Source organism: Sinocyclocheilus grahami, unplaced genomic scaffold, assembly GCF_001515645.1.
Source record: "Sinocyclocheilus grahami isolate Dianchi unplaced genomic scaffold, SAMN03320097.WGS_v1.1 scaffold153.1, whole genome shotgun sequence".
In the NCBI taxonomy this organism is placed as follows: domain Eukaryota; kingdom Metazoa; phylum Chordata; class Actinopteri; order Cypriniformes; family Cyprinidae; genus Sinocyclocheilus; species Sinocyclocheilus grahami.
In genome coordinates, this window is record NW_015505332.1 from 590,989 (window position 1) to 602,577 (window position 11,589).

Sequence of the window (11,589 nt, forward strand, 5' to 3'; positions counted from 1 at the left end):
AAATACCCCACTCATGATTTTTTACGCTTTAACGTACAAAGGTGACAATATAGCATACTACTTTCAGGAGTTTAATTGTACATATGAATCTAAATATTTTAATTGCACCAGATCCATATTTAGCAAGCTAAAAACATCAAGTGTACAATGACTGAGCAGCAAACATTACTTTGCAGGTACATATCTCTTGACACTGCCTTTGTGTTTCTAACGAAATCAGCTATAAAACAGAAAATAATGCGCACAGTAGACGTAAACACATTATGAATCTCGCTGGGATTTAACGATTCCTATGGCATTTACCAGCATGTGCTGGTGGAGTGGGACGGTAGAGTTGTTATCAGAGCACCTCGATAAATCAGCAACTAACAGAGGTGCTGCTATTCATTTCACAACATACATCAATATTACTGAAACGCAGCCAGCAGACAAGAGCTGATATAACCCAGAGGAGTTATGAAGAACCCGGAGGAATATGTCTGTTTCATTACTGCGCTAAATGTGACGCCGGGCAGACTTCTCCCTCGCTGAATCAGCGCACATCTCTCAAACTGTGTGTTAGTCACACACACACACACACACACACATACACACACACACACACATACACACACACACACACACACACAATGTTCCTGAGGCCTTGAGTTAACCGCAGTCTCTCAATAACTCTCTAGTTGCTAGCCACATTCCTGCTTTCCTGCTCTCTCATTGGTGGAACCGGAGAGTCGAGGGCAAATATGATTGGAGGAGAACATTGATGATTTCAGCAGGAAACTGAACTGAATTATAACACAGAAGAGAGAGAATGAGAGGAAAGGAGAAGAGAGGTTCACTTGTATCCCATGTGTTGTGGTGATGTGAGAGCACTGTGATGCTGTAAGGGGTCGAGCCGCAGCAGATTCAGGTCAGACTCATTTGTTTTAAGCCACAATTTAATGAGTCACAGGTCAACAGACCAACTCTCACGTCAGACTACTGACCTTGAGATCTCATGATGAGCAAATACAAAAAAAGTAATATCTGTAGCCCTGCGAGGTGACAGTCAATGGAAAAAAAAACAGAAAAAAAAGTCAATTAAAAAATCCATCAGTATCTATCAAGACGTGGATGAAGAATTTGCATGCGGAAATTGAAATTTGTGTGTTATTGAATAATTAAAAAAAACTGAATCAAAAGCAAAATGTTAATGTGCATGTGATTAAGTGTATTTTGAATATGTCTAAATTAATTTGTCCTATTATCTATTGCTCCTTTATCATTTTTCCACAGCACTTTATCTAAATAAATTCATATATTTTTTTAGTTAGAACACATTAAATTGATCGAAAGTGACAGGAAAGACGGTTATAATGTTACAAAAGATTTCTGTTTCAAATAAAGTCTATTCATCAAAGAATCCGGATGCACCATGGTTTTCACAAAAATAATAAGCAGTACAACTATTTTCAACATTGATAGTAATACTAAATGCTTCTTGATTGGCAAATCAGCATCTTTGAATGGTTTCTGAAGGATCATGTGACACTGAAGACTAGAGTAATGACGCTGAAAAATCCGCTTTGCCATCACAGGAATAAATTACATTTTAAAATATACACAATTAGAAAACAGCTATTTTAAATTGCAATCATATTTAACAATATCACCGCTTTTACAGCATTTTTAAATCAAATTTAAATTTTTTTACTTTTTTCAAAAACATATTGTACTAACCCCAAACTTCTGAATGGTAGTATATATAGAGAGTAGAAATTCTGTAAGTAAATAAAAACAATTTTAGTATAAAACAATTAATACAAAGTAATTGAGCAAAAATATGAAATAAATATGAACATCATATAATTGCTTTTTAAACCCACATAACTCAATTAAAGATGCATTATTGTAAACGCTGATGCAATAACATTTTTTGTATTTGATTAAAAGGCATTTTTCACTAACAGTCTCCAAAAGCAAACTTTTGGACTCCACTTTATATTTAGCACTAGTTTATGTGCTGTAGGGGTCATCTCACTGCGCAGCAGCCAGTTTCACCCTCACAAGACATCTGCTGCTGCTGGCAGGGACCAGTGGACAGAAACAGGGCACATCTGTGCAGACTCCCATCGCTGGCACTGGGGGACGGGGTCACAGGGGAGGACGTGTTTATGAAACATTTGCTGCTTAAAAGCCGTAAGCTACGAGTGAGAGCCGAGCAACATGAAGAGATTTACAGCATGGCCTTTAATGGCTCATATGGGTGGACTCTTGGTTCAGATGGTGGTCTGGGCTCCTGGTGATTTTTTCTGGGTCGACCCGTGGATTTTCACACATTCCACTCCAACACCTCCTATCCACCAGTCGGTCTGCGCTGGCACAGGGCAGCTGGCATGAAAACGTCACCCTTACATCCCATCAGCAGTCAGCGGGCATCATGCTGGCATGACTGTGCACAATCTGGGCTGGGAGCGATCACAATGAGAGATGCAAAGGGGAAACTGGACTAGTTTGTACGTGAACTAACGAGTTAAAACATAATGAATCTTGTTTATCAAGGATTTACTCATCAGAGACCTGAATAGTTGCCAAATCACAATGGCACAGCTCAGCAGAAACAGCATTAAAATTCAGTTCAACAGTTCATTCCTTCAAAAGTGCACAGAAGACCGACGTTTGACCCGAGTCGTAATCCACAGGTCCATCTGAAATTCCTGTCATGTTCGGGCTCAGATGGGACATCTGTTTGCTTCCTGAAAGTGAGCCGGGATAAAACCATCCAAGCATACGGTACCGGAGAGAAAAGAGCTGCAGATGACTGCCTCATATTAATTAGTTTCAGAACAGGAGCTGCATTCAGTTTATTTTACCCTAAATTATTATAGGCCTTCAAAAATAACATGCTTTTTATGAATTATTGTGAATTGTGAATCTGTGCAATGTTATTCCCACTTAAAAGTTTTTAAACACGTTAGATTATGTAAGTAAAATTTTAGGCTGCAAAGCGCAGTTCATGTGGACTTTAAGTATAACAAAGCTAAATCAATTTTTCATATAATTTTATTTTAAAAAATATATATTTTTGCTCAAAAATAAGATTTTTACTCAAAAAAATATGACTCTTAAGGAGTATCTCTGTGCAGTAAAATCTTGTAAGACAATAAAGAGTATATTTTGAGAAAACATAACTTGAATTAAGAATATTATTAAGGGTATTTTTCTGGCAAACCACAGAAAGCTCTTAACTTACACAGTAGTGTTTTAATGTTTGATGTTTAAAACAAGGATGGATGGATGAATAGATTCATTATAATGCAGTATTCCATGCAGTGTGTTTTGACTGTATTACTGCACATATAACACATTAATGTAGATTATCTGGATATTATGTATATAAAAAAATGTATTCAATATAATAGATACAACCTGATTTCTTCAATAAAGAAATTATATACAAAGTGCAAAAATAGTATAAGAGTATTGTGGTAGTATTGTATTACGCACATAGCCACAGTGAGCTTGAGAATTAAAACCTCTCAGATGATTTGCTGTCGTCCGTTCATTCTGAGAACACATCTCAGTTCCAGTCCTGAGCATAATAGCGTTCATCACGCCGAGCATAATAGTGCTCATCTCTACGACATTTTCCAAGAACAGCCGTCAGTCTTAAGATCCAGCCTTGAGTTTTTATTTCGATGAGGAGACAAAGGAACTGTGGGAGCTTCATTTGATCGAATTGTTCCAGATGGTTCTGGACTTTCAGTGGTAGTGCGGTCCATTGTATACGTCTTTAAATTGCTCCTATTTGAGCGTGTCACGTTGTATGACAGTTGCAAACATGTGCTGCTGCTGAAGAAAGAAGGAATGATGAACATTGTTCTGCCTTGAAAGCTTATGATTATCAGAAATAACAGGCCAGTGAATGAGAGAGAGTGAGCAGCACTCAGGTAGAATGAAAGACTTTTTGAATCAGTCTTTTAGTTCCAGCTCCTGCCTGCAGTCTGACCAACTCAACTACTAGAGAGAAGACTCACAGAGCAAACTCCTAACAGCACGTTCCTCAACTCTTCTTTAGGTTTTCAACTCTTCTGATCCTACATTGTGTGTAATTCAATACTATACTGTATGTACTGTAAATGTAATGAACTAACTTGTGCAATACATTTGTTCACTCAGTGTTATTTATTTGTCTATCCATCCATACAGCTACAATATCTTTATATCTTTTATATCTGATTCATTGCGGGTGTCTGTGTCCAGGCCTGCATGGGTCAGAGATTATGGCAGTTAAAACAGTAGCAGTATGTGACGAGTGGGGCGGGGCCGAGAGCTGTGGGAACGGAGCGAGGCCGGTGGAATAAGGGATAATGCACGACACCTGCGCCATTCACCGGTCTCGAGTCTCACGGAGGAGCTCCGGAAGGATAAAAGGAGTGACCACAGTGAAAGACGAGAGAGGACCAGGCCTGGACTTTATTTTGTGTTTTGGTTCTGTTTGTGCACGGCAGTCGTCCGTGAGGCGCTGTCACGCTATTTTGTGTTTATTTTATTATTAAAGTTTTGTTTAAATGTTCACGGTTCCTGCCTCCTCCTTCCCGAACTACGAACTGTGTAACACAGTATTAACCACAACACTTGGTCTGTTTGTCAAGGTGATGACCCCATACAGAAACATACAGTTACTGGACTAACAATAATATGCTGAACAATGTCGAGCAACAATTGACTAAGTCTGTTAGTCCAACTTTGCACTGGTGCAATTTCAGATGGACTAAAACTTTTAAATGACATTTTAAACAGATGAATTAATTTGCTATATATATATATATATATATATATATATATAAATATATAAAAATGAAATAAGTACATTGCATAAGTATTCACTCAGTACTTAGCTGAAGCACCTTTACAGCCTCAAGTATTTTGGGGTATGATGCGACAAGCTTTGCACGTCAGCATTTGGCAATTATCTGCCATTCTTCACCTCACCTCTTCACCTCTCAAGCTCGGTCAGGTTGGATGGGGGCAGACACACATTTTCAGGTTTCTCCAGAAATATTTGATTGGGTTCAAGCCCAGGCTGTGGCTGAGCCACTCAAGGACATTCACACAGTTGTCTATAAGCCACTCTTGCTGTGTGCTTCGGGTCATTGTCCTGTTGGAAGGTAAACTTTCTGCCCAGTCTGAGGTTCTGAATACTCTGGACTAGGTTTTCATTAAGGCTATCTCAATATTTTGGTGTATTCAGCTTTTCTTCTACTCTGATGTGTCTCTCAGTCCCTGCCTCTGAAAAACAGCCCCACAGAATGAGGCTTCTACCAGCACACTTTACTTTTGGGATGGTACTCTGCAAGTGATGAGCAGAGCTGGTTTCCTTCAAACATGATGCTTGGAATTGAGGTTCATCAGACCAGATAATCTTGTTTCTCACAATCTGAGGGTCCTTGCTTTTTTGCAAATTCCAAGAGTGTTTTCATGTGTCTTCACTGAGGAGAGGATTGAGTTTGGCCACACCAACATTAACCAGATTGGTGGAGTGTTGCAGCGATGTTTGCCCTTCTGTAGGTTTCTCCTGTCTCCACATATGATCATGGAGCTCAACTAGAGTGACCATCAGCTTCTTGGTCACCACTCTAACTAAAGTCCTTCTCCATCAATTGCTCAGTTTGGCCAGGAGGCCAGCTCTAGGAAGAGTCCTGGTTGTTCCAAACGTCTTCCATTATGAATAATGGAGGCTACATGCTTTTGTGAACCTTCAATGCAGCATATTTTTTTCCTGAACTCTTCCCCAGATGTGTGGTTTGATGCAATCCTGTCTCTGAGCTCTACAGGCAGTTGTTTTGACCTCAGGGCTTGGTCTTTGCTCTAATATGCATTTTCAGCTATTAGACCTTTTATTAAGACATGTGTGCCTTTCCAAATCATACCCATTCAATTGAATTTACCACAGGTTAGCTTCACTCAAATTGTGGTAACATTTACAAGCAAAATGAATGCTCTTGGGCTAAATTTCAACTGTCCCAGATAGCAATGGAATCATTTAAGTTTTTTTTGTTTAATAAATTTGCAAAGATGTTAAAAACTTGTTATTTGCTTTGTCATTGTGGTGTATGAAGTGTAGATTGTTGTGGAAAAAGAAAAGTAATTTAAAGCAGTTTAACATAAGGCTGCAACATAACAAAACATATACATATATGTATATATACAAATATACTGTTTATATACAAATATATATAAATATATATATATATATATATATATATATATATATACACACACACACACACTGTGTATATATACAGTATATACACATACATACTTACATACAGTATAAATACATTATCAGTGGTGGAAAGAGTACTGAAAAATATACTCAAGTAAAAGTACCATTACCTTCCAAAAAATGTAGTGCGAGTAGAGTAAAAGTGCTTGTCCAAAAAAACTACTTGAGTAAGAGTAAAAGAGTAGCCTATTTAAAAGTACTCATGAGTATTGAGTAGTGAGTACTGAGCTGTGGATTCTACCCCCTCATAATAAACGCTGTACACCACAATTTATATATTTGAAAAACATTGTACGTTCACAATCTGTAATTCACATGATCTTGTTTGTCATAAAGAATGAAGAATATCTTTCATCCAGCAATTTTAATTTTGACTGCCAACTCTTTAAAATACATCAAAACAGCACGGAAACAGTATTCAGTTAAAGAAAAGATGAAAGTTATTCTCAGTACAATCATCCCCATTTAAATCATAAAGTTAGAAAAAATAGATTTAAAATCATGGCCACTGCTGCTACTGCTGTTGTTGTTGCACATAAAATATTAATGTTTAGAACAGTGCAAATAAAAACACCATTAGAAACTCATAGTTCAGCATCACACACCATGATATGGGTTAAAATGAGCACAGATGCAGTATATTAACACCAGGGGCCATCAATAAGGTGAAGATTGGTCCTCAATTTGTGTTTCCAACACACTTTTTCACAGCGCGCATCACACGCTCAAACTCATCAAAAGTCAACAAGTTCCACAAGCAACAACGACTTATCCAAGTGACCGCTGCAGAACGCACGCGAGAGAGGCAGCGCAGAAGTTAGAGGAAGATGCGACTGAATTGATGCTTGAAGAATGTGCTTCCAGCAGCCATGATAAACAGCTGGCGGTTAAAGTTTTCTATGCACAATTTGATTTGACGAAAGTCACGAGACCTATTACTATCTATCCAATCACGTTGATGGATAAAAATAAAATTAAAATAAGCATGTAACGACCACAAACGGAGGAAAATAGCGGAGTAAAAGTACCGATACATCTCTTAAAATGTACTCAAGTAAAAGTAAAAGTACACAATTTTTAAACTACTCAAAAAGTACAGTTACTGATAAAAAACTACGTAATTACTGTAACGTGAGTATTTGTAATTCGTTACTTCACACCCCCATTATGAAATGTATTTGCAAAACATTTACTTGAAAGATACAGTATATCATAATAAAGGATGGATGACGGTGTATAAAAGAGCACTTTTTCTGCAGGAAGTTCTTTATCTCTAACCATGTCTATAAAGGTAAAACAATATAGGCAGTTTGAATGCAGTGTATGACCTTTGCTTCCCTGCTTTCATTTCATACTAATAAACAGATCCCACCCAATTACATAAACACATGTGCAAGTGTGTGATAATTTCCATGGCAGCTGAATGCTGATGAGAGGTTCTCTCCAGAGAGAAACCTTTTAAGCGAACCTCAAATGACCAACACTGAGCCTGCAACATGATCACACTGCACACAGATTCTTAAAGGAAACAATTTCCCACTGTGTGTTTATGCATGCTGCAATGCAGCACACTGGCGCTACACCTATGAAACATGCTGCTTCCTGTGCAGTAGACTGGGCGGCAGCAGCTGTTACACTCTTGACCTTCTCTTCAGTGTGTAACACATAGAAACAAACTCATGCACACACACACAAACAAACAACCAGGCACATAAATACACACATGAACATAAACATGCACACAGATTAGTGGAGTTAATTAATTCGCTGCCAAATGAGCTAAACTGCCACCCATCAAACTACTTCTACGAACTTACCTAACAAAACTAAAACTGTATATCTCTATTAGAATATAAATGCTAAAATAAGTTTATAGCCAGAACGAACTGTATATTTGCACTTCAGCTTTTACCGCCAAATGTTTGACTGACAGATCTTCTCAAATTATAAATGTTTATTGTCATGTACAGTTACTGGTCTTTTGCTTCAATTAAGTTATTAATGAATAGAAAATAACTGACAACTGAAATACCAAAGTTGAGTTAACAAACCAATTTTTCCCATGCATGTAGTGTCATGTGCAATTAAAAGCATATTATGTTAAATATATACACACACACACATACATATATATATATATATATGTATATACACATACACCTCGTATATAACTTGTGCAATGATGCCTCTGAATTGGCTGAAAATGGTTCGTCAGCATTTTCATATGCTCACTTGAACATAAGTGAACTTAAAACATGCATTTATGGATCAAACGACTTAAACCACACTTATTAGGACCGGTTTGTATTACTGGTTCATTTAAACATATCTGATTTGCCATCGTCACAATATATGATATGCTACATCCCACTAATGCAAGTTTTTTACAATTGTGCATGCTATGAACTCCATGATGTAACAGTGTGTGTTTGAAACCAAATATATTATGAGTTCTGATGAGCTTTTAGATGCACTGAAAGGGGAAGGTGCAGGGATAAACGGACGGATGGATGAATGAATTGAAAGATAAAAGCTGGCGGAGGACAGGGGGTTGGCTTTCATCGGCCGGGCTAACTGGGACACTGCGGTTAAAACTCTGTAAATCCACTTTTTCTGATCAAGTAGGATTATCGTGGCCACCGCTCGGCTTAAAGTGTGTCCTGGAGTGCTCACTTCACTTCAAACAAACACAGAGCCTGGAAACACAACCTAATAAGAGAGTCAGCTTGCAAACTTATCATATAAATGCCATGCCTCACTTTAACCTATCCTCACAGCATCTGCTAGGATGTCAGCATGTTAGGGTGGTTACAGATCCACATGAAAAGGTGGCCCATATTACTATGATATTCATTTCCAGTAAAGGTTTTTTTAATGGCAGGGAAAACATATCAATCAACAGAGCTTTTTTAAATGTATGTAATGAGCAAGACACAAGAGATTGGTCAATATACTGGCTTTTGCACAGGAATTGGTCATTATAGCAACAATCATCCTAATACTATATAGGCTTCATTCATCAGCAATAGAAAATCCCCAAACACTAGAGCATTAAACACTTACAGCCCCCCCCCCCCATCTTTCTCAAAAACATAAATTTACACTTAAAATAACATTCAAAAGTTCGGGTCAGTACATTTTGTCCAATAAGGATGCATTAAACAGATTTTTATAATAATGCAGTTGACTTACTCTCCTAATCAAATCTTTTCAAAGCATGCTGGGAACTAGGAATCCACTGCTCAGTTTGCAGCAAAAATTCTTCATGTAGTCTCAACATAAATGGTTTAAGTAAACTTCCGTTTTACACATTTTAAGTAGACTGAACCCAATGGAATTAACATGACAACATATCCTGAAAGCATGAGCAAAAATAATTTTTGATTGCACTTCAAAAAAGATGTTTTGAAAGATTTAAACACAGCTGAAAGACAAAAACCCATTAAGATGCATTTAAAGACGGGCTAAAAAACCCATACAATTTCATCTGACAGAATAAGGAGATTTGAGTATGAAATATTTGACAAAACAAATAAATTCTTGGCACTCTGGATGTTCATTGTATATTGAAGAGGGAAAGTGATGGCAAATAACAGCAGCTCAGTCTTTTGAAGAACAAGCAGGTAAGTCTTGGTCAGACATAATTGCTTTCTTGTACGTTTCTCCAAAGAGAGATTTCTCAATCCTTTCAAATCTCTTCAATCCGTCTGCATGCCACGGACGTCTCTCTAACTTGTACAGCAAATCTGCCTTTTAGGCCAAGAGCTGTTATTTTCCTGCTATTGATTGAACGCATCTCAAGGCAAATTCCCCACTTAAGGATGATTTCCAAAGAAAGAGAGAAACACAGATAAAAGCTACAATCAAAAAGCAGTAAGCTAATTCATGTTTACTAAAAGTCTCAGGAAAAACACTGCTCTTAAACCTATTTTGATCATCAAAATCCCACATTAATTCAACTCAATAGCCTCCTTACGGAAATGACTTTTCCAGTATTAGTTGTTTTCAGAATCTGACACAAATTTGGTTGTTGTCGCACAACTTTCACTGCATCTCCAGCAAGACCAAGAAAACTTGAGTATAAAAAGCTGCAGTTTTTGTACATACCGTGGTGTATGAAATACGGGCTCCATTAATGGTGTGCTTTCAGAGCTGATCTGTGGACTAAAGTGCTGCTGAGGTTAAGCTAAGGCAGAACCGAGATCATGTGACTGGTCTTAAAGAGAGTGGGCCACCGGGCTAATGTATTTAACGAATATATCCAAACGACTGATGATGCAGGAAGAGCAAGTGCCAGAGCAAAGCTTGAGCCACGCAAGAGGATTTGAAGCTGCTCGTCCGGCACTGTGAAGCCAGGCTAAACAAACAGGAGTATGAGGATATTAACAACAAGAAAAGAGGAAATTGGAATGACAGAGTGAAAAATTACCAAGCCAAGGACAACTAACACTAACAATTATTCACTCTCCCTTAGCAAGGTCAAATTTTCAGTTATAACTGTTATATATAACTGTCTATATAACTGTTGCTTGCTCCTGTCACGGTTTGATCTCTGACTCTTTTGCTTTGTTCCAAATCTAGTGCGCTGCCTACATAGGCAACTACCCTAGTAAAAAGTAATATATTTAAAATACATTTATTTCCTATTAAGTATAGTTCAAATCTATTAACATATTTACTGACATATCGCTCGAGACTAACTGAAATAAAAATTATAATTAAACTTTATTTGAAGTACTACTTGTACACAATGCACATTTCTTAATATTAAGTCTAAAATTTTTTTAATGTCACTACTGATGATGATTGTATGATCTTTGAATAAAAAAAGACAGAAATACACCAAAATTTTGAGGCTGTCTACACTGGGCGTGACAAACCGACCGTTGCAAATCATTTTGTCAGTACTAGGGGTGTGCGATATTGACAAAAAATAATATCTCAATATTTTCTGTGATTTTATCGATAAAGATAATTAGACGATATTTTGCTGAGTGTGTTATCATGCTGGTATCTTAAGGACTACCGTGGACAGCTGACTCCTAAAGTTTTTGATATTCTTCATATTCTGTGTGGTCAGGTCACAGCAGTGATAGAAACTAATCTTTTCCAATATTTTTTAATTTATTTTTAACTTTTATGGGCATTCTTACCTTTTATAAAGCCATTTTTTCTAAAAGTGTACATCATCTTTCGAGTCAAATTCTTACATTTAATCAGTAATTATAATAATAATAATACATTTAGGCTGTTACTAAACAAATTAAATCAGTATCTATAAAATTAATCTTTGCAGAAGTTGCATATGAAGTGGCATTTAGATG

At 37.2% G+C, this 11,589-nt stretch overlaps 1 protein-coding gene across 3 annotated transcripts in view; it reads right to left on the bottom strand.

Annotated features, from left to right (window-relative positions):
• The window catches only part of oxr1a (oxidation resistance 1a), a 186,567-nt gene that overhangs the window by 111,606 nt on the left and 63,372 nt on the right, over positions 1-11,589 (bottom strand). For 2 of the 3 annotated variants that reach the window (XM_016281953.1, XM_016281950.1), the window contains exon 1: positions 10,373-10,446. The exons of the other annotated variant lie outside the window; for it this stretch is intronic. In XM_016281953.1, the coding sequence (XP_016137439.1) occupies positions 10,373-10,398 (26 nt within the window). In that variant the 5' untranslated portion in view covers positions 10,399-10,446. Of the gene's footprint in view, positions 1-10,372; positions 10,447-11,589 lie in introns of those variants that run through there. 3 annotated transcript variants of the gene reach the window in all.